The sequence below is a fragment of the Numida meleagris genome, chromosome 12 (assembly GCF_002078875.1).
Source record: "Numida meleagris isolate 19003 breed g44 Domestic line chromosome 12, NumMel1.0, whole genome shotgun sequence".
NCBI classification, from domain to species: domain Eukaryota; kingdom Metazoa; phylum Chordata; class Aves; order Galliformes; family Numididae; genus Numida; species Numida meleagris.
In genome coordinates, this window is record NC_034420.1 from 575,346 (window position 1) to 599,729 (window position 24,384).

A 24,384-nucleotide genomic window follows, 5' to 3' on the forward strand; every position below is an offset into this window, starting at 1 on the left:
TAGCCCAGTATGCCTCTGCTGTCAACAAGCTGTTGACTCAGGGGACAACTTCTCCCAGCCACGTGCCATCACCTGGCTTGGATACATGATACTGATTCAGGGGATAAGGAAATGGGAAACTTCCTGCTGAGACAGAGTTGCTGATGACTTCATTGGCTCTCTTCAGAGACCTTGCTGGGAATACTGCAGCACAGCATCTCCTTAAAACAGCATTTGGGTGAACGCCATGAAAGCATGACACACAATCACTGCCACTCAGTAATCTCTCACTGGTTATTTTTTGTTAACCACACATACTCACTTGGTTTTACAGTAAGCTACCACACAGACGATGCCCACCACAAGCAAGGCAACACAGATTCCTGTGATGGTTAAAACTCTTTTCTGGTAGAGCTCCTCTGCCTCTGCAAATGGAGAGAAAGAAATCAGTTGCAATCGGGCTCCAGCACCACAATGCGCCTGGCTGCACAGGAACCAGCACTGCATGAGGGTGAGATGGAGAGCAGGGCTCAGCCACACCTCCTACCAATCCACTGCCCAAACCTGAGGCCAGCTGGCCCAGCCTTACTCACCCCTCAAGAGCTCCTCAGTCCTTTTGTCTCACTCTGTAAGTTCACCTTCAGTAGCTCAACCCTTCTGCACTCAAGCACGCTTCTGACTTTCTCTTCTTTTCCCACAGAATAACTTGGTGACTAATCTGAGAGAGCCCCAGGAGCCTCCTTTCCCTTCCAGCAGATCCCCCTTTCTCAGTAACTTGGTAGTCTAAGAAGGAAGCCCTTGAGCATCCCCCAGTCACCACGTACCGAACAGCCCTGTGATGCTCTCATCACAGCCCTCTGCTCTGACAGACTCAGAATGCCTTTTCCTTGCAGCTGCTGCATGCCCTGGAGTTCGGCAGTGTGCTAGAACCACCGAGCAACAGGCCCCAGAGCATGTAGATGCTGGAAGGGACATCCTAAAACAGTCAAAAAGCAGAACGAGAATGGAAAAGTGATAGCACATTTGACAAAGAAAAGGAAGTGGAGTAATTAAAATACGGTAACCAGTTACAGTTATGGATTTTTAATGAAGCCCTGGGAAATTATTAATTCCGTTGCACCAGGTAACCCAGATGCACACACAAAATTCAAGCAGCATGCTGATGCTTCTTCCACATACCACTATTTGTCATGGACTGCCTTTCAAACCAGGAAAGTCAGCCACTTGCATCAAAACCCAGACCATGCTAGAAGGCAGGTAACTCATTCCAGTTAATCAAAGCTCCAAAGAAATGGCAGGATACCACCTGCAGTGTGACTGAACTACACCTAGGCAAAAATTGCATGGCTGTGGCTACTCCAAAGCAGATGTTCTTCTCAGTAAATGCAGCTACCTCCACTGAGACAAGCAAAGGCAACCTGGTGAATGACTGAGAGAAGAATTCGGTCCACAGCTGCTGTGAGCCTTGTATTTTAGCACCTACAACCAAAGTGCTTGTGCCCCCATACTGTGTGTTAATTGTAAAGTCATCAGGCTTTGTGTCTTCTCTAATATTCACTGAATTTTTTTTTTCATGTTGATCAAGCAATAAAACTCATGCCATGGTTGCTGTGCTCGGTGTGTTCCACTGCCAGATACCTTCAATGGAATATATGATATTCCCAGAGGTATGAAACCAATGAAATACAACGTGGGTCTGGTTTCAGGTGCCAGCATCAACTAGGAGTAGGGCCAGACTCCAGAAAAAGACCAAGGGAGAAGTAACAAAGCATTCCAGATAAATAAATATTTGGATCAATCTCATCTTGCCATTTTAGAAATGAAAATGCTTTTTGGAGAAAAAAAAAACGAAGTGCTGAGAAAAATGTTGATCTCTGTCTAGCTCCCAAAATGAAAATGAAGGAAGAATTGCTAAACTAGGGGCTGCAAAGAACCATCCTGATGTGAGGATGCAAAATATCATCAGGAGTGCTTGCTTCATGCCTCCTTTGCAAAGCTACACTTTAAAGAAAGAAATGTCCATCCATCTTGCCTGTGCCCTGGCCTTTGGCTTGATAAGGCTCTCTGAGTGCTGGTGGAGCTTGCCCAGAAGCGTGTCCCACCATGCACAAGGGACACGTGCAGCTGAGACCCCCAGACTCCAGCTCCATGGCCAGTGTGAGCAAGTACAACAGAACATGTGTCTCCCTTTGACTGCAGGTCACTGGGCTGCAGCAGTTCCAGCAGCCAGCTGCACCGCCTCAGGCCAGAGCCTGGATGGTGCAGGACCTGCTCCTACCAGGGATGTCCTATTCCAGGCATCAGCAACCACGGCAGACAACTTTTCTTGCTCTTGCACAGCTCTGTGTTTTATCCCATTGGCTACATGACAAAATTTTTCACCCAAGGCTCAAACCCTGGCCTCTGTTCAGGCAATCAAGTAGGCATGGAACTCTGCATGTCCAACTCTCCTGATCTCCCACCTGAATTGTAGGGGGAATGATTCAGTTAATCAGAAATGCAGAATCAAGTGCACTCCCCTGAGCTGACAGCTCTGCTGTGTGAAGCAGTGAAGTCAGAGGCTGTGCATTACTACTGCAAAACTGAAAAATTAAATGATCTCCTGTCAGTAATTTAGCTCGGCTCCTAACATCTCATTACAGTTGATGCTTGGTAAAACAGTATCTTCGTGTTGCATAAAATCATCTTGACAGAGACAGAAAGAAAATAGGAGAATGCATTCTGCAATTCTGTGTTTGAGAAGGTAAGATCCTGGGTAAGGACTAGGCCATTTGTGTCTGTACTCTCTAAAATGCCACATCTTCATCAGCAGCATTGTCACTCTACAGCAGCAAACACTATGAACAAACCACGTTGTGTCACATAATGCCGACAGAATCACAGTCCAGCCATGGGTGTCACAGCAACGCATGAAAGTGAAAGACGAATGGCAGGGAAGGGACGACTGCAGACTGGGAACAGGATGTGTGCAGTTCTGTGATGACACTGAGAATGGATGAGGAAAAGGACAAAAGTCAACAAAAAAAGGGATGTCAAAAATTCTTAATTTTAATGTTTTTTTTTTAAGTGTATTAGTATTAGCAGCACCACTTTCTCTGAAACACCTGACCACAAAATGCATTCATTTTCTGCAGCAGGAACAAGCTGCTGGGTATACACACAAGCCCTGGGGAAAAGGCATGCAAGAACCAGCAGAGACCAACTTCTCCAGCTTCAGCTGGTGCACGGCCCTCTGCCTCAGGGTCCCAAGAAGACAATTTAGCATCCAGAAGTGAAATATTGGTGTCCTCATGTCTCAAGCAAATTGAATTGAACTATCTTCATGCGAAGATGTGCTCCAGATGACATTTCTGGGCCAATATTTTTAAGCTAAGTGATAATGACAAACCTCTCTGTTCTTGGTGAGCAACCCCTCCCCTACTTGATCTGTGCACTCAGGGAAACGTAACCCAGGGACTTGATTTCCCAGGTGCTTACTCTGGTGAGATTTGATACATGTCTAAAAACAGAATGAGGAGAAAGGAGGAAAAACACTGTGACTGTGAACAGCTGAGTAGGAGCCTGTTTCCAAGAGGCTGTAAGCCACTGCAGTGTTTTTCCACACTTTAGCTTGCCGCCAGTTCAGCATCACACTAACTTCCCCGGGCTCAGTGTCTTCTAGAGTACCTCAGCTCATATCACATTCCATGGGTCAATTTCTTCCCATCAAGAATGGAAGGCAGCAGACAGCCTTTGGGAGGAGGAATGGAAAACCCCTCCCGGCCCTTCACAGGACCCGACTGATGTTAGTGCACTGAGAATGGCAGCGCTGTCAAAGTGCTAAAACTCGCCTTACCCTGTCTGTCCCCAGGTGGTGTCTGCTGGCAGCCTTTAGGACTGACACAAACTCTTGCCTTTTGGTTAAATATACAAAAGCATGTTGAATGAGGAGACTATTGCAATTGGAACACCCCAGTCACTCCACACGCATCCGGCTGCTGCTCGGAACAAAGAAAAAAGTGCTGCTAAAAATACACCTGTGTATTTATCATTTTGCTTTTTGATTTTGTGTTTTTACTTTGTTTTGATTTTTAATTCAAACATCTGTCTCGGTGCCAGGGAAAAGAACAGAACAGCTGATTTTTTAATCATCCCATTAAAGCCATAAATATAATGTGGGCAGCTCTTAATGGCTTCTGATTAATAAATGAATGGTTGTTCCATACCCTTTAATTCAAATCCAAGATGCTCTGCCAATGCAGAAAGAAGACAAGGAAGAGAAAGAGAAAAAGAAAAACAGGTCTGTCAGAGATCTCTCATACACAAACACACACTGTGCAGTTACAGCAGGTTAGCGTCTGTAGGCTCAGCAGCAGTTACACAGAACACAGTGTATGCTTCAGAGCATTTTAAATTCCCACCAGAGCTTATATCTTACATAAAGGAAGACCCAAACAAATTGCAGTGGAAGTTAATTATGAATTCTTTTAGTTAATTATGAATTCTTTTGAGATGAGCCATGTTTGTTAGTACCTGATATGGAATTTACAGGTTTGGCAGAAAAAAAAAAAAAAAAAAAAGGTACACTTGTTCTGAAACAACTCCTGACTCCAGACAGGCCGAAACACATAGCAACCGCGTGAACCTGGTAAACCATTCATTCGCTTTCTATAGGCAGCATGTGCCCCTCTGCCTGGAGCTGTGCACAAAGCAGCGTGCTCAGCAGACACGTGCAGGCACCTGCACGGGGCCTGCAAGCACAGCTCTCCTGCCCATGACCTCAGATCTGGTCTTGGATGCACAATGTCATCTGGCAGCATCACCTGCAAACCTCCTGCCAGCATGTACATTGTGCAAGTACTGTTCTTAGCAGCGCAGATTTGCAGTTGTACCACTGATACTGCAAGTGATTAGTTGCCTGGGCAAAGGTAATGAATCCCTTGCAGATCTAAAAGTGCAAATTGCACTGGAAGTTTCCCTCAAGTCTGTGATCTTCCAAATTTCACTTCTGCTGTGGTTCTGCATTTTTAGAAACAACAAGCATGCCAAAAAAAGAGAAAGAAAAAGCACAAACTGGAGCATCTGCTTTCAGATTCCAATTCATTACAAATACGATTGCAGTTCATCTTGCAGAGACATTGCTACGCAGAGCAGAGTTTGCCTAATGAATCAACAATGCCGTTGTCCAGAACAGGCAAATTCTTTTTTTGCTAGAGAAAAAAAATCATTCTTGAATTTCATTAATTTTCCTGGTACTGTCCTCACCTAAAGACAGTTGTTTTCCTACACAAATATTAAAGCTCTCCATACTTATCATTGAACATAAAAGTGAGCTCTTCTGTTCCAAATCACCATACGGACAATATTATTTTCAGCTCGGAGATGTCCAGATTGATTTGTTACATTTTCCATATGAATTGCTGTTTGCTGCACATAAAGATTGGTTTTCTATTTCAATGCTGTTCAAAAATTGGGTGTGTGGAAGGGAAATTAGCACTAATCATTATGGAACATGTAAACACTTTTCAGCTAAAGCAGGTTCTTCTCTTCAAATCAGTGCTGATGTTTGTTGGTCAGGTGGTTTTTTTTTGAGGGAGGATGGATTTTTAAAAAAATTTGGTATAATTTAAAGGCCACAAAACCTGGCTGCTCTCTGCTTCACATCTCACATTTGTGCAAAATGAATGGAAAACTCTACCATGCATTTCACAGTCACGTCCTGCGGGTGCCAGGAGCATGGACACAATGTGGTGGGCATCAGAGAACTAGACACATTACATCTGTCCTAAGCCTTCTGGTTATCACATTTAATCTTGACATTTTTCTAGGGCATGCTACCACTATGCAACCTGTTTTACCTGACACTGTGACAACTGCATATAGAGATACATGACATTTCATCCAAATATCTATATGGTTGATGTACTCTACCGCAGTATGCTCCTTAAACATTTGTCCTTCCTGTTAGATTTGTTCTAACATCTACATCTACAAATGGATGCAATTTAGAACATTCTCATGTTTTTTTTGCCAACTCAGAAATATCTATGCAAACAGAGGAGGTGGACAGGACCTGAAGAACTTTAGCCTTCCCATGGAGCCCCCTCACACCAGAACTGCAGGTTCTTATGGCTCCGCGGACCCACAGAGCAGAAACAGTCAGCTCACTTGTTGGATCTTAGCTACAGGTTCCCTGGGCAGCAGAGAAACCAAGCAGCTGTGCAGTGGCTGGAATGCACGTACCTGCCTCCAAAACTACCAGTGGCTTTGAATCCGCTCGCGTTCCTGCATCTGAAGTATGCAGCTACTCAACACTTCAGACTTTATCAGTCTCTCATTTCCTGACTGTTCTTCCCTCAGTGTTGCTTAGATGCCACAGTTCAGGAGGACAGTGGACTTTTAAAAACTCAGCATCTCTTCTGATCTGTGAATTGGCAAGGCTGTACTTTCAGACTTCCAGCAGAAAATTCCCATGGATAAGAAGTCAACTTGCTTCAAAAGCAAAGGAATTATTGGAGCCATATTGGGTGCTACTGAAATTTCCATCGTATCTTTCTTTTATAAGCTGCTTCTCTGTTACACCTAACAAACATAATAGCAAAACTATGCAAAAAAACAGTTCCAGGACAACAAGAGATTGCAAGCAAGGTGATGTGTCAGCCTGTTGCAGCTACAGGCATTGCTTCTGTACCATCCATAACTGAATCCAAAAGGGAGCCACTCACTCCTTTGCCTGCTCAGGAGCTCCTCTCAAGATGGGCATCAGGCAGGTAAGGCCTTCTGCTGGGACAGTGATGGAGGAAACACTCTGAGACTTCTCTGGGATTTGGAAGGTTTGCCTCTTCTGTAAAGAACAGACTGTTCAAAATTACTCAACTTGTCACAGTCCTGAAGCAAATAAGAAGACCTCAGCTTTACAAAGAAAATGTAATCTTTCTGCTTTGAGCAGAGAGATGTCATCTTCATGAACACGGCATACCACACAATGCATGCCTATGATATATTAATAATATATCACTTGGTAACAAGCATATTTGAGAAAACAAAATTTCTCCTAGAGATAACAATTTATTTTGGTCTAGAGCAAAAAAATATTTCGGATAGCATTCCATGTTTGAAGGACTTCCTCACTTTTTTTAAGAGGTCGATTGGGGAAAGTAATATATGTTTAAAAGCTTTGAGTCATATTTGCTGCTAGGTGGAGCAGGTGCTAAACATGGTCTGCAGGACCTGCACTGCGTCCTACAACAATCTGATCAGCCTGCATCTCATGCACCCTGGCTGTCTGACACGTTGGCTGCTGGGGATGCCTAGAAGCCAAGAGGTAACAGTTCTCTTTGTGGACATTAATGGTACAGGGGAAGCATGAGGTCTAGGTTAGCCTACAAAGCTCCTCCAGAAGGTAAACCACTCCATGCTCATAGAGGTGGCAGCAGTGGGGAAGTGTGTTGCACTGCAGGCTTGGCAGCTGCCTTTGGGGAAGACACAATCTAATGAATTCCATCTATACAGACAAACTGATGCATGCTAGAACTCCAAGGCCCTCAGGACAAGCTCCAATGGAATCAATATAACCAGAGGATAGCACACAAATCAATTACTGTGAGACAGCACTCAGCTCTAGGTATTATTTTTCTCATATCATTAACCTTTTGTCTGAACTCCAAACAAGCTCCAAGGCCACAACAAATAGCTAGGACTGAGCACCCTAAACTGCACTGAGATTTCCCAAAGCATTTTAAACTAGGACAAGTCTATTGAAAAAGCATGTCCCATTTATACCTGGTGAACTTTTCTGGAAATGTTGAGCTTGAGATAGAATCCATTCTTCCTCTAGCAGCTGTCAATATTAAGGAAAGAGTATCTACTGGCCTCTTTAATGCATTATTTTGCAGTACTTGTGCTATTCCTTTGTACCTATAAGCTACACTAGGCTCTTCTGTGTTGATCCCAAAGAAGACCAGACTAGTAGTCTGGAAATGTTCAAACACCAAACTGCTGTAAATATGAGAGAAGGCCATCCAATGGGAAAAGCAGCAAGTATGGGAGAGCTGACGATGACAAAAAGGAGAAATACATGAGAGATGACAAAAATGTTTCATTTTCATGCTTTTCATCTCAATTTCAGCACATCTCCATGGGATTAAGATTGGATTCCATCAACCAGACCGGTACCACTCAGCTGTTCAAAGTAGAGCTTACTGAACAGCCAGGTGATGCACGGATCTTGCACTGGATTCCTCCAGGGAACAAAATTCAGCTGAAGTGAAGAATTTTGTTGAAAGCAAGAATCCAGTTGGACTTAGGTGCTCCAAACTGGGCAAGTACTTTATGGACCTGTTTTTTTCTTGTTGTTAGGCAGAAGACCTATTTGATGCATGGAGACTTTGTGACTATGTTACGTTCTAGAGTGTGTTTCATTTCCTTCTAAAGATCAACACACCAGAACTTTTAAAATAAAATGTCTTTACATGACTAGGAATTCAAGACAAGATGGGTGTCACTGAATTGTAGATTTACAGGATGATTAAGAAAGATAAAAGACTTAGCAAATGACTGTGAAAACTGGGCCTGTGCCCACGTGGACTTCTGGTTGCTTAAGAATTTGGCTAAGATCTCTAGCTATTATACGTGTTATTCCACCCAAAAACCCAAAATCCATGCTCTCTGAGCTCTCTGAGTGACGTAGCATCCTCAGGGCATGAAACAAAGTGGAGGAGTAACTTCTGAGGACCAAAAAGATGGATTACTACTAATAAATTGTACTGACAAGAGAATCATTGAATCACAGAATCATTAAGGTTGGAAAAGACCTCTAAGATCAAGTCCTACCATCAACCCATCTCCACCATACCCACTGTTTGCTGCATCCTGGCCTAGGCTTCCTCCAGGGTACATATGGGAGCAATCTAAGACAGTCCCGTGATGCTGGGGACCAAGGACACTGCACATGACTTAAAGGCTGGGCATCACGTGAGCTCTCTGAGTAGTCTGTGAATCTTCCATAAACTGCACAGCCATTTAGTTTGTCCAGTACTGTATGAATAAAAATAACTGGGTACGCCTCAGGAGTTGAGATATGTAACAACAGTGCACTGACAAGCTTCTGTGGATTAGCAAGTAATTAACTTTAGGAGATCCCCAAGGGTAACCTGTACTGCAGTCCAGGGGAGAGAAATAATCCAGTTATGATAAACGACAAACACCCTATTATTAGCCAGCCACACCACAGAGTAGTAATTACACTGTAATTAAGCGGTCAGTAGCTATCATGTTATTAAAGAGAAGTTGCAGAATGTTTGCGAAATAAGAAATGTTGCTACATATTGTTTTAGGGTTCAGATGAGTGAGAGGTTGAGTAGGAAACAGAAAGGTAGATTATAAAAAGAAGGAAGCGTTCTGATTATCATTCTCATATTGCAATCAGCAGGTACAAAACTGCTGCCAAATGAATGAAGAGAGAAGCTGAAATGCAGGTCTAGACCTTCCCTTAGTCCCAGAAGAGTCCAAAGTGGTACGTTCATCCATCTGCTCCAGGAGACACTTCACGTCTGTGTGAGGTGGCCACGTGAGGAGTAAGCATTCAATGAACGATCATTTTTGCAAGTCTGGTGATCACCAGCACGCTTCCAGCTGTACCCTGGTTACTTCAGAGTGCATTGGACTGTACCTAAAGAAAGTAAGAAGTCTCTCACCCTATAAACTTATACTGCCCTGTTTTGACACTTGGTTAGTTGGCAGCTTTAGAGCTGGTTTGTGTGCTGTTGTATGAACACGATTGTGTTTCCAGTCCAGCAGCTGTATCCTACACATCAGGACAACTCCTTGAAGCTGAGAAACATACGAAGTAGACTGTGGGGAGGAGACAGCCTGATCCAGACACTGCAAGTAGAAACAGCTTATGGTTTTCTGGCTGGAAGTGCTCTACGAAAATAACTCCCTTAGAAAGAACAGCTGATGGAAAGGCTCAGATGTCTGATCTATAGGAAATATTTCATGATAGCACAGAAATCATGCTGCTGAGATCATTACACAGATCACACCCAGAGACAATGCAGTGCATGGTTCTCATCTCAGAAATGCCCGTTTTTGTCAGCTATTCTTGGAAGGAATCTGTAATGCCTGTAAGGGAATGTCCTTACACAGAGAATTGATTAGGAGACACTAAGCTCTGATGGCTACAGTTAGGGAACCCTGGGAGACATATAAAGCTGGGCACTCAGGATGACTTTCCTATCAGTGGCCACTGCAAGCAGACATGACAAGATAGTCTGCAACTGCAAGACACTGACTTCTCAGATCAAGCTCGTCTTATGCATATTTCCAGATGACTACACTGGGTACCATGCAACAAGTGCAGCTGTCTTTCTTCTCTTAGGAAGCCCTGTTCTCTCAGGGAACAGCAGAAAATGCTGCTCTGCGCTTCTAAGGCAGACTAGTGGGAAGACTCCAACTATGAATTAAAATTAAATTTGTAAAGAAACCAAGAATGAAATATGGGATAAAAGTGGAGAACATGCTAGATTACATCAGATAAGAATATCAGCTCTGCTCTAGTATGTTTACTGGCAGGCTACAGACTTCAGCTTTCATTAGAATAAATGGAAAATAGAAATAGAAAATGAAAGTATTTCACTAAATACATGAATGGGAGGATATTTCTCCTCTAGATCACTGACAATGAAATTGGGAAATGAACAAGTAGCAACATTAAGATGTATTTTTAGATTCTGCAGACAAGAGATTGGCACAGATATTAAGCTATATCCCAAATTTTTACATTTTTCCATAAATCTCAGATGGAAAAAAATCCAAATGTGCAGACTTGGGAGAAGTGTTGGAGCTAATGGTGTTCAACTTTCAGCATCTCTGCTCCTTCAGAAATGAAATAGCTGCCGATGTGTTTTACAAAACCTTTACAATCAGCTAGCCCAAAGGTTGGCAATTTACTAGTAAACATCAGCAGGGTTTCACAAAGACCTGAAAAGCTTCTTGTAGAAGACGGAGCTAAACTAGCTCTTGGTCTGATGTACTACAGGCAGCTATGAAATTCTGTTGTCAGCACCACTTTAAAAATAAAGCACATTTCTTAAATGAAAGGGTGACTTCAGACAAGCTACTATCTTCTGGAAATTGCCACAGGACACAGTTGTGCCTATGAAGCTGGGCCCAGGAGAGCGTGGTCAGTTGGTTGAGTCTCCAGAATGCACTTGAAATTCTAACATTGGAAAGACTTCCTGACCTTTTTTGTGGTGTTACTGAACTTTTCACCCACGTGGGCAAACAGAGATGAAGATCTGACTGCAGAGGCAAAGACCACAACCCCAGGAGCTTCTCCAGGAGGTGAGACTGCAAAGGTTTTACTAAACAAGTGTACTGCAAGTGTGAGAACTCTCCAGCACTGCTCTTTTTTTTTTTTTCAGGGAAGCTGTGTACTGAAGAACACCAACAAGAAATAAATGGAAAAAATGTGTTCCAACTAGGCCTAAAAAAATGAAACAGGGACAAACAGCAGCATTTTCACACTGTCCCATGCTCCTCTAAAATAAAAGTGAGGCCAGAGAGGAGCCATTTTTATGGGTGTCCCAATACAGGGAAACCACAGTTCCATACAAACCCAGCTACTGCCCAAGGAAAGAATCCCCTTGCACGGAATGTCCACGGGCTTCAGGCATTGCTCTGGTGTCAGAAGACGCTGGATAATCACATCTGAAAGCAGAATTTTGGTCCCAAGCTCAGAGCTGTTAATCTCAGAATAGATTTTGCAACCACTGAAGTTGCAAAACAGTCTATGGTTACTAGTGACATGGAGTCACTCAGGCTGTGGTTCAACAGTGTGATGTGAAATTTCATTTTCACTAGTGCAAGGACAAGCACACAGAGATACATGTGATCTGTTACTCAGCTCATCCTGCACTCAAGGCTCTGGGAGAGACCTCTGACAGCTAAACCTATGAGTTCATGCTCACCACCCTCAGCTCCTCTGAAGGATGAGACTCTCATCCCAATGCCAGCACTGCTGTTAAATTAGCTATATCCTCACGCTTGAGTGCCAACAGTTATATAAAGGTATACCAGAAAGGTAGCCCAGTGCACAAATTTAGATTCAAACCTCTAACAAAGATGTCTGAAAGCTCACTGAAAAAATAACAAGGTTCTGGCTGCACTGTTGTTGCAAATGGGGGGGGCATGAAGAAAAGGGGGTCAGAATAAGAGTTCATGATGTCAACTCAGGCTACTTGTATGGGTGGTTCTTCTTCCCCTGCACATTGCAATCCCAGTGGCCAGGGCCAGGGAAGATTTCTGGTTTAGGACACATTCTAGAGTTACAGGCTCCAAGACCTATTGTTTCATCAGAGATGCATCACAAGTGCAAGATCTAACTCTTGAAACTAGCCTGTGATATGACTTTATAGAACATATGTATGTGTACACCATGCGTACAATGCACTATATTAATTGTATCTGTAACTACAATGGTAGTCAAATTTGATGTGAGAAATATTTTAGTAAGGTGATTTAATGACTCAGAATCCATGGAAATAATTCTGTGTTCTCATTTACCAGGGCACTCCTCTCTTACGGAGCAACTGCAGACAGTCACTGTCTATTTCATTCACAGCCATTAATTCCTCTTCAGTCTAAATTAAAATTGCTTTAAATGTTTCTTTAATGTCCCTCAGTTATATTTTATAGCCGCTATAAGGCTTTCCTCCTACAGGCTACATAAAGCCTAAACATGATTTTCCAACCATGACCTGTCAGTTCCTTATGTGTGGATGGAGGAGAGTGCAGGGACCCATTGAGATCAGTAGAATTTCATCTGGGATGAAAGGGATCTAAGCAGACTTCAAGAAACATCAGGACAATTATTTTCTTCTCAGGTATGTATCTTTCACCTTTTTTAATCTCATTGAATGTGCAATTATTTTCTTTGACATTTCTCTTCCCTTGTATCTTCTGGTGGGTTTTCTGTTTTTTCATTTTTTTCATTGGTATGTGATAAAGCTATCTGTTATAATGTCATGAAACTGACCTATGGTAAACAAGAGAAACCCTTTGAGTTTCCCTGTAAGAATTTGCCTACACATAGTAGATGTGTGATTACTAAGTGTCAGTGTCTCAAACACCTATATCTGCGCAGGTGCGATTTAGCAGGTCACTGTCCATCCACCGGTTGCTGGTAATCAACTGTCTAAGCGTACTTAGCCACTGCTGCACAAAATAAATGTGTCTGCTTAGAACTCCTCAAGGTATGAATCTTGCTGAAGCAGACCACCAGGGAGACAGAATCTAACACAGGCTTAACAAAGGCAGGCTGCAAGAGCTGACACAGTTGGGTACCACAGCTCTGCTCAGAAGTGCTACCTTGGTAGGCCAGGACAATGTTGTCTGTTTGCACAATGCATCCATTTTTGCAGATAAGTAGCTGCACTAGCATACTTCTCTTTTTTTTTTTTTTTTTTTTTCCCACAGTATCTCCACACATTTCCCAGTATATCTGCATGACAATGCAAGCAAAATGAAATGTACACTCCTTACAAGCAGATAGGAACCAACCACTGAGATCATCGCTTGACTTCCGCTGTTACAAATTCCTACCAAAAGTAAATGTTAATCAATCAAATAAGGGCTGAGTCAGGACAGAGTGGGATGTCTCTAACTTAGCCCAATAATACAATTTGCAGTGAGTTCCTCTGTACCAATCTGTTAGAAAATACCAATAGTGTGAGCACAACACAGTAAAAAAAGTGCCAGCATGAACATTTTCAAGTAGTGGGGTATATACACAGAATGTGTCCGGCAGTGCGCACTTGGTCTTGCGATTTCAATAGCAACACAGAGAATTGTGACATGCAAGAAAACCAAGCTAAATACATCTTTCATCTTTGTAATTACAGTAATTTAGCAGGAATTTCTGATAATCAGAGAAAAACAAACCCCCAAAGCAAACTTCCAAGCAGACAATGAGAACCGTTGGACAACATGTTTTGTTTTTTGTTTTTTTTTTTTTCCTGAGCAAAGTCTAAGGGTTCAAACTGGTGAGACAGGAAACTGCTCCCAGAAGGAAGATACAATATATCTGGCATGATGCTGCTAAGAAGGCAACCATCTCCTCCTCAAGCCCAAATTCAGTATCTGCCACATTGTTTCAGAACTGTGCATTAAATTTAGTTTACTCTGCAGAGGCTCTGTCACAGATTTGGGATATACCTACTGAATATGTAATATTTAATGCTTATGTTAAAGAGACAGGAGCCTTCCATCCAGGCCTGAAAAGCTAAAACACTCCAAATGTACTTAATACAACATCAGAGTAGGTGTCATTATTTACTATTTAAGTATCTGTCACGTACTGGCAGTGTTCTCAAAACAAGAATCAGGTCAAAGCTCTTTTATTTCCAATGGAAATGACTGAACTTCATTCAAAGCATTTCAGCTTTTGACCTGTCAGAGCCCATATGGGACGAAGAACAGAGTGAATTATAGAGCAACAGCAACGTCATCTGTGCCCTAATTATTGTTTGAAGTAGAAAGTAAGCACTCATACAATCCAGACTCAAGTGAAATGCCTTTCCTAATTGGAAGAATGGCAAGTTCAGTGCATTCCTTGCTGCAGTTTAGCTGCTATGTATATTACCCAGCAATGACCTGAAAGTGAAAACAGCTATAAACGCATATGAATAATTTTCTTAAATGATTTTTATCCAAGTTCAGACAGGCAAGCTGGATTGCTAAGCTGTTGTTAACTTACTATCCTGTGGTTAAAACAGAATTGAGGTAAGAAAATGTACATGTGTCAGTTTTAAAGCCAGCATTGTTCCTCTAACACATAAATAAAATTTAAACTAATCTCATTCCCATAAAAAGCTGGATTCTGCAGGCTGGGATAAAAATGCATGCCGTTTCCTATTGCCATTAATATTCTGAAAAAGCACTTTTCTGACGTAAAACTTCTGTTCACCTCTGTTTTATTTTGCAGCACAGTAGCAATAACATCTGAGTGCATTGGACACCACCTCATGAGCCACTCTACAAATCAGATTCAGCAGGTGAGCATCCCAATACTGTCTGCAGCAGGGTTCCATGAAACTATGGGATCCAAAGTGGAAAAGACATCCTTTTGCATCAAGTTAAATATCAAAACAGAAATTTTGTTGAGTCATTTAAAAAAAAAATCCTTACTTAGATGTTTTAGTTAAAAAAATAAATCAATGGAGGTTTCAACTTTGGAAGCCAATTTGGAACAAAAGGCAATGTGAAAAATCAAGCTGTCCCAAGGGTTTCAAAGCCTATTAATGTCTTGCCTGTATACTCTGTAGAAGAGCTTAATGCAACCCCTAGCCAGCTATTAGTATGTGCTAATAAGACTTCTGCTACTGCCAGTTCAGGACAAGGACTGCATGATTTCCTAATGAGAGGTAAGAGAAGCAATACTGACAATCAAGGAGATACCATGGAGAGGCCTTTCTCCTCTTGTTCCCACTAATTTAAAGCCTCCTCTGTGGCTCTTTTTAAAAAGCCTCTTTTTAAAACCACCATTTGTTGTGGTCCCAATGGCCAGCACAGAGACAGGGTGTACGCAGAGGTCACGCTGCTGTAACTGCAGGCTCAGCGCTGCATCACATTTTAGGTCAGACCTTACCACGCATGGATCCCACTGGTGCTGGGACACTGTCTGAATATCGACCTGGCAAAAATTATCTGCACTGAACAAAATGAACAAGTGAGGCATCTCTGGAGACCCAGAGAACATGAGAACTGAGAACTAGACCCTGGGAAAGCTTGTAGGGTACTTACATTCAGTGCATATAAAGTTAAGAGATCAGTCACTGTAGTTAGACACAGCCCCACGTGCAAGGTTGTCCAACCCATGAGGAGAGATGGGAACATCTCTGTATCTGGGATGGATATGGTTGGAGATGCCTAATCAGCAGATTTTGTCCGTATGCTGCATGGCACTGCAGGGAGGAGGACCTGAGACCATGGCAGCATCCAACATGGCCTTTGGGGCTCCAGGCATGCATCCTACGCTCTACCCTACCTGGGGCCCGCCTCTTACAATCTCATCTGAACACCAATTGATGCTCGGTTTAACTTCTGCAAACAAAAGCACGTCCTCAGCACAGGGGAAATTTCAGTACAGCCCTCACTGTGTTTTCCGCAGTTGGTACAGAGAGACTCACACATCCAGACTGCAAGAGTCGTAGGAAAAATACAGATTTCTTGCACTGCACCACATAGTCCATGTTGAGACAGCAGTGCCAGCAGATATAGTTTATCACACAAGACTGTTCTCACACAGCACACCACAATAACGTTGTGCCTTATTTGTGTTTTGCATGAAAAGAGCAAGCAACATTAAATTCAAACAGAAATGAAAGCAGAACCCATTCTAACAAATGGGAAGATAGCAAGAGCCCTGGTTCTCCTCTTGGCAACAGTCACAGCTCCTCTTAAAGGTCAAGCAGAGCTGGGAGTGCACAAGACAGGAAGAGGGCTCTTGGAGAACAGAAGAACCTGCTTTAAGTACAAAATACAGAACTACAATATCCAGGGAGAGAGAGAAGTAGAAAGAGACATACTGGAGAAGCTGACCATTGCGAAATGCTGACACCGGTCTCCTGTGAATTCGATCGGACACCTACCGAAAGAAAGAAAACCAGAAAGAAAGAGACAAGATAGCAAAACGACACCCAGACAGAGCAAACTGAGGCCCCTTTCTGATCCCTTTCACAGCTCCTATCTGTCTGCTTTCAGCCTGTGCCCTTACCTGCAGCCCTAAGCCCTAGCCCAAAACTGACACCAAGAGCCATCCCTGACTAGACCACTCTACATTCACCGCTGTGCCCAGGAGGTTTTAAGTAGTGTGGTGCATTTTTTGTCTTCAAACATACTTTGCTTAGGATCTGGCATGTACAATCGCAAAGGCTGTTTCTCCAAACATCTCTGTCCGAAGAATCCATTTGGACATCTGGAGGGGAAAAGGGGAGAAATCACAGAACATGTCTGGCACCGTTCTTGAGGTTAAGGTCAAAAATAAAAAGTGCATTGTGATGAATGGAAAAAATAAATGCTTCACGCGCATATTTACTCTCTGCTTTGCTTTAACCAGGCACCTGTAACTTTAGCATTGCAGCTTTATTCTAGGCCTGGATCTTCAAGCCGCCAGCAAAACCCCGCCTTTCTTCCTCTGCCTGCCTCCTTCCTCCTCACCTGCTAGAAGCACCAGATGGTAGGAAGATCGAGATGGGCTGGATGCTACTTTCAGAGGTTCTCCTTTGGAGCCACTGTTTAGACAAGATTGGCAAGGAGTACCACAGAGCGGTGAGCAGCTGCTCAGGCGACAGCAAGCGTTATGTAGGGCAAGCATCTTCACGTTACTGCCCCTGGAAGACCTCACAAAGTGTTCCAGGGAGAACGGCTGTGTTGCGGTTAGAGAGAAAGCATGTGCAGAATCTCTGTGTTAACAGAGAGAAAGGGATAGAGAAGAAAGCTGAGCCAGAACAGGCCTCATGCGCTGCCTGGCTGCAAGGCTCTTGCAGACTATCCCAGTCACTATGACGAGATGGACTGGGATGTACCAGCTCATGGGGCTCTGGGAAGTGATGGGAGCTCAGCGGTGGGTGGCCAAACACTTCCTTCCCTGGAGCTGATCTTTCTCCCTTACTTCACATCTTTCAGCATGACTTCTTGGACAATCCCTTAAACTTAGGTTTATCCCTACCTTTCTCCACAACCCATCTCTACCTGCCTACTCTAGAAGCTCTCCTTCCTCAGAGCTTCATAGGGTTTTACCATAGTATCTAGTATTTCAACATGCTTTCCAACTTCCTGGAGCAAGCTGTGCTGCGGGCTTTGCATCTTGTTGTCAGACTTTCCTCGACCTCGATTGTGCTGTGCCTGTCCCTCACCTAGGCCTCGCCTAGGCGTCACCTAGGCCTCAGGTCTCATCTGGTCAACAAAAAGCCCAAAATGCACTTCAGAAGAGAGGACTGGAGGCCTTAAGCTGAGGCCGATGGCTTAGCTCCCTGCCTATCCAGTGTGAAGGACAGCAAACAGCCAGAGCAGCCTCAGCACAGTGCCAGGTGACCAGGCCAAGCATACACACCCGGCTGAGTAGAGTGAGACAGGCCCAGATCCCAGTGTGGGTTCCAGGCCTGCAGGTGTGACCTAGTCCTGTCTGGCAAAGGGACATTCATGTCTGCTCCCAGTTTGTGACACAGCAAAGAGAGGAGGAAGTGATGGTTTCAAACTCTGTGATGTTTAATATGATCAAAGCTTTGTAGTTCAAAAGCGTGTTGGCAGATCAGTTCTGTGCCGTTGCTCAAGGGCTATGGTAGCATTTATTCTTCTTGCCAGATTTAAGTTTAGATGGCATGTCATGGATATGCAACTTCAGCGCCAATAAAAAAAAGCCCAGAAGAGAGATGAATTCCTGTTTCTCTCTACTTAATGGAACATAGGCAGTGTTTTTCAGCAATTATTCATTTCTCTTGTGATGAGAGGTAGAGCCAGAGAGGTAGAAATGCAAAAGACTTTGATTTTCAGTACTTCTCCCTCATTGTGGACGCACACAGGTAAGAATCATGACATGGAAGGGAGCGTGACAAGCTCTCGGTGCCCACATCATCTGTAGGGGCCCTGGGGTAAAAGACCCAGCTGTCAGGCCTGCAAAGCTACAGACTTCTTTGATCTGGAGGGCTCCACTCCAAATGGGAGAGGTGAGGGTCAGCTGAGGACTGGGAAAGAACTTGTTGGCTGTACTCGAAGAAGTGCCATGTGGCTGGGCACAAGGCAGGCCAGAGAAAGGAGATCTCTCAGCTCTGGCAATGGTCATGACTGGTGGAACTCACCCCATGCACAGAGGTCTAACCTCAGCCTGGAGACCTTCACTAACACTCTTAGGGGAAAGCCTGAGGCACTTGCTGGCACACTAATACACCACTGTCACAAGCTCCTAAAGGAGGTCATCCTGAGGACAACACGTTCCTACTCCAGAGGTATCCTAAGCTCAGGGTGAATGCTGGATGCTTGTATGGGATCTACAGATACACCTCTGAATGCAGCATAATCCAAGGTGTAGAAGGTATAGCTAATAAAAGGCTACATTATTTCTCCATCCCATATGCTGTCTTTTTCCATTTTGTCTCTGCAGCTCCAAACCTGTCTTTCCTCTAAGGAATGAATTTCCCAGTTCTCAAAGGCAAGGTGCCCCACACTGAGGGAACATTTCACTAGCTGTCCTTCTCAGAGAAGGAAGCTCTGAAAGGGCCTGCATGACTGAAGTGGCTTTGACACTTGATTTCATGCTGGTTTTTGTTGCAGTTTTGGTATATCTGCACTGAGCAAAGTTGGGACATCCTTGCTGCTCATAACCCATTTTATTTTCTGTGTTACACTGCATTTGGGTCCCGTGTTAACACCTCCGCATAAGAGTGTGCTGGGCTATTTGCATACTCCAACCTGCTTGAGGGGAGCTTAAGGGCATGGCTCTCCATGAGGCTTCATTGCGCTCCCTAGATATACATGAGTTTCTCAGTGTCCATGCTGCTTCTGGAACTGGAAATTTGATTCCCTGGTCAAGCAAATATCTCTGAAAAAAAATTACTCTTTTTTTTTTTTTTTTTAATCTGATTCATGGATGTTCATCCTGGAGTCCAGGAAAGGTAAGCATAGTGGTAATGTCATTTCCCATCAAACATGAGACCTGTTGACCTTCCTTGTGATGAAGCGGAGGAAGCGTGTACTGGGAGTAGAGTGAAGATGCCCTGCTGGCAATCAAAGAGGCAGTTTGGTGATGAAGACTCAAAAGGACAGCCCTGGTGAAGCATGACTTTAGAGAAGCCTTTAAAAGACTGCACTTGGAGTTTGAACAAAGCACCCAAAATAGATGTTGTCTTCCCAATCCTTTCTTAAGTTCATTCATCATCACTGACAGTCATGAAGTCACTGAGTAGTCTTCAAGGACATCCAGTTTAGCTTAGAATGTTCTGGCTATTTGTCTGTAATCTGAGATTCAGTTCATGTATGTGCCATGAGCACCCTGAAGGGAGTTAAGGGTGCTGGTGAATGAAGCAGGTGTCTTATCCAGCTAAGGAAACAGACACTTTGACTGAAGGGAGCTAAAACTGTCTCAGATGCACATTTGCAAGATATCAGGCATTGCTAGAACTTGAACGCGACTGAAGTTGCATGCCACTAAGGAAAGACTGAAAATCATGTGAAAACTGGTGGAAGAAAATAAAACCCAGAAAAATAAATTGCTGAGAAGTGAAAAAGCGGAACAGAAATGTGTCAAATATGCTTTGATGCCATGACAGCTACCATATAGCCCATCCTTAGATCTCTGCTGTCAGCTTAGCGTGGGAGGGGAAAAGAACTTTCTAGATAGAAGGCAATAGATAACAGTCTTCTCCCTGTCTAGGACAGCTCAGGCTTTTCATCTTTAGTGGTTAGTGAATCAGCACTGGGAAAAGTGACAGAAAAGTAGATCTCATAAACATGAGTGCCTTTTGTCACCTCCCAAGCTGTCAAAACGATGTGCTTCTCAGGCAATCCCATGCAGAAGGTGTGCATTGTGAGACTGCTCAGAAGCCACAAGTGCAGTTCTGTCTCCTCCGGGTCCTGATTTCCCAGAAGTAAGGTTGTTGGCAGCATCAGTGAGCAGGAGAACTACGAAAGTATGCATTGCCCATGGTCCCCTTTTTTGTCTCATACTCCTAGGCTGGAGAAGATGAAGATTTGTTATTTATTACCACTTCTCCAACTGTGACATCTAGGAAAGAAATTTCCAACATGCACAGCACATGAGTCTCCCATTCTAGACATGCAAAGCAAACGGAAGACACCCTTTCTGCATGCAGAATGTGCTGTCTCCTGTGTTACAAGTCTGTAGGCAGTTCTTCTTCAGCAGCTAAGCATATGATCTGAGTGACACACCTGAAAGTTAAGGTTTCCTAAGACCAAAAGTAATGCAATGGTCTTTTATCATGGCATCCTTCTTCCTACGCATCTGACTTTAGCCAAGTGATTTTGGATGGTTATCCCAGCAGAATGAATGGTGGACTGTTCCTTCAAATAGTACCTTTGGACTCCCTAGTCCACTCACCAGCCTCACAGAGGCCCAGCATGTCCCTCCTCTTGAGAAGGGAAGTGGGTAAAGCTGTGTCTGTAGGAACAGTCTTGCAAGGCTTGCAAGGCTGCAGCAATGTTTCAAGGACAGCAACTTGCCCTCTTCCTAGCCTGGGTGGAGAATACTCAAGACTGCCTTGCTTTACTTCATCCCTCTGTGCCTAACAAGTTAAATGAAAATTAAAAACAAATACAATTTTCCACTTGATACATATGAAACTTTTCTACTTGCAAATGCCATCAACAAAACTGGTCAGGAATTTTTCTATTTAACTTCTGTTGTTGCTGGAAAATGTCCAGTAAGTTCAGTCAGTTTTGACCAGTTCTTTGAATTGTTGAGATTTTTCAGTATCTTTTTTTTCCACGTTTCAAAAAATCCATAAAGGTCTGCTCTTGAGTTCAGGATGAATTTTGGTTAATTTGCACTGTAAAAATATGCAATAAGATGATCAGCCAATTAAAGCATCTGAAAAATTGCAAACCAAAATGGTTGAAAGGATTCATTGAAAAATGCTGTCATTTTACCTTGAAATAGGGCAGAGCAATGACTATTGTTGATTATTATTTAATTATTAATCAAACAAATAATTAAAACAATATTCCTGCTGGGAGCAAAACATTTTCTACACAGCTATTGACCTAAATCTTGTTGGTCCTCTTCCTTTGCACTCTCAATTATGCCAAATGTGGTAGCTCTCATAATGCAATCCATGCTATAGTAGAATGTAAACAAGCAGGTGCTTCAAAATAACAAGATAAGGAGAAGCTGTAGCAGAAGGACACAATGCACTGATAAAAGGAAATGGAGAAATGTCTCAAGCATGTTGCTTATTTGTGCAAAGGGCTGAAAAAGAAGACAGTTCTGTCATTGTCCCCCGACCAGTCCCAGATATCAGGCTCTCGGAGAGCCACAAAACACTGGACTCCACAAAACCACTAATGGGTAGAAAAGAAAGCAATCAGAATAAAGGCAGAGGCCTAATCCAGAGCAGCTAATCAAGGCATGTTTGCTGTGTAGTAGAGTCCAAACCACAGGGACATCCACTCCTAGCCTCCATGAAGGTAACAGTGCAGCTCCAACTGGGCTGTGGGAGCTCAGTGGGATCAACACTGTTGTCTTCACTGAGTCTTGCTGTTGCAGGATCAGCTTCCACACTCAGAATGTTCTCAAGGGTCTGCTATAGTTACACGTGCATTAAAGGGGATGTATTGAACTGGATGGATAGAAGACCACTCGAACACAAAAAGGTACCTGATCTCATTACCCAAGATAAAGAGTATGCAAAACTTAATGAACTAGTCCTGGCTGATTCAGGAGACTTGGAATAGGATATGGTGATTTTCACCCCTAGCTCAACACTGTGAGCTCTTCAGTGAACATGTAATTTTGTTAAACGTAGACAGCCCAAACCCAGAAAGTCAGCATCTGGGAATCCTTCAACTTGACTCCTGTAAACACAACCTGTACGGTCTGACTGCAGGGGTGGAGGTTGCTCTTAAAGCTCTTTATGTCTTCTAATCCTAAACAGTTTACTAAGGTCCTGCCCCGGAGCATCAGCCACTTCAACTGCACCAGACACAAAAGAGTCATGTAACAGAGGAGGGCTGTGCAGCAGAGTCGACTTTGTTTCTTTACTTGGCTGAGAAGACCCCAACTGAAGATAATGTGTGCTGAGACCTAAATGGGAAGAACAGTATTTCTACTGTAATACGTACACTAGACCAACACTGTAGGACCTGGCACTCAGTGATAAGAGATTAGAGCAGCCTCAAACTGCTCCAAGTTGTGCCAAGAACCCACCAGGTTCCAGGATGGAGGCAGGCCCACAGTCAGAGGGTGTGAACCTTCCCAAGCACTGAGTTCAGCTGGACGCAACATCTCTATTCGTGTCCCAGCCCTTGAGACTTGCTTGCGTGCATCTCTTCTGCAGGCACTGAAATTTGCTCTACTCAAACTCGCAGCTTCCCTATGGTTATGGTGAGAAACCAGTCTGTCCACCTTCTAAAGCCTCTCTGAGCAAAATGGTCTGGAGAAAGGTCAAGAAATTTTTCTGACAACAAGAGCCTGGGCTCTTAAATCTTCTAAGGCTGTTGAACCAATTCTGTATGTGTGTGGCTCAATAGTTTTCTGGATTTATGCCACAAATTTGTAAAATATCCGAGGCAGATCAGACTTCTCCCATCTAACTTCCAGGTGGTCTGTTTGCGGAGTATGCATAAAAGCACAGATTGTATCATATTCGGGTATCCTCTAACACTAGCATGTGCAGAATTTACTTCAAATTAAGGACTGATTTATGCAAGCACGCAATCCAAAACAGACACGCTGCCTGGCACAGCTCCAATGCCATTCTGGGCTTTTCCCTGGTTAAGAAACTGCATTCTCCAAAGTCTAGATGAAGTGTATTGAAAAGGGAGAGAGGAGGTGAGTTTGCAGGCAAAAGCTGAGCTACTGTTTGTTCCCTAGAATTTATAAGACCAGGAGGAACGTATTTCTGGGAAGCCTGCTTAAAAATAATACTAAGAGGCTAGCTGCCAATTTAGGCAATATCTGTAACAAAATAAGTATGAGCCACTTCAGAAGAAATCATTTGAGGATCCAGCTGCTCTTTTTGCTCCAAAGTGCCAGGGATAACATCCACAGCAAGGATCTTCAATGAAATCTGCTTGTGATTACGGAATGATGACAGGTAGTGAACAAGAACTCGTTAAAATTCTGTCTTCTGAAGGCAATGAAAAGCCAGTAGTATCATGCTAAGGCCAGGTATGTTGGAATCTCCTTAGCACTTGGTGAAGGAAGATTGCAAGCTGGCGTACAGTGCCAGAAGACCCCCAAGGCCCTGCTGACTCTAACCAGAATAGCAAAGTGGAAACAGTGTATGGATAGATATGTCATTGCTGGCTCAAGAGGCTCATGTGGCTCTTGTTTGATCTCTGCACCAAGGCATTTGAAGAGGCTGTATGCAGAAGGACCTAATGATATCCTCCATGCCCACATCTCAGAGGGATGGTGTGGCTTGCTCCCATGCTCAAGATGAAAATGCTGGTCAAAGCCTGCCTCTTTTCCTCCTTCCCTGGTTTCCTCTCTGAATCCAAATCATTGCATCTTTCACACACAGCAACTGATCTCCTGTCTTGGTGCAACAAGGAAGCTGTGAAATATTTCAGCACTTTGTTACTTTGCTAGTTCACAGGCAGGCAAGACTTCAGTCATCAGCCTTCACAAGAATACTCCAAGTTATTGGGAAAGTCATTTTATGAGAAATGTAATGTTCATACGTTCGATTCAAA

At 43.5% G+C, this 24,384-nt stretch overlaps 1 protein-coding gene across 2 annotated transcripts in view; it reads right to left on the reverse strand.

Annotated features, from left to right (window-relative positions):
• Positions 1–24,384, reverse strand: part of NRG2 (neuregulin 2) — an 83,753-nt gene that overhangs the window by 7,153 nt on the left and 52,216 nt on the right. For both annotated transcript variants that reach the window (XM_021410366.1, XM_021410367.1), the window contains 2 exons: positions 16,857–16,933; positions 302–404 (listed from right to left, as the gene is read on the reverse strand). In XM_021410366.1, the coding sequence (XP_021266041.1) occupies positions 302–404; positions 16,857–16,933 (180 nt within the window). The remainder of the gene's footprint in view (positions 1–301; positions 405–16,856; positions 16,934–24,384) is intronic.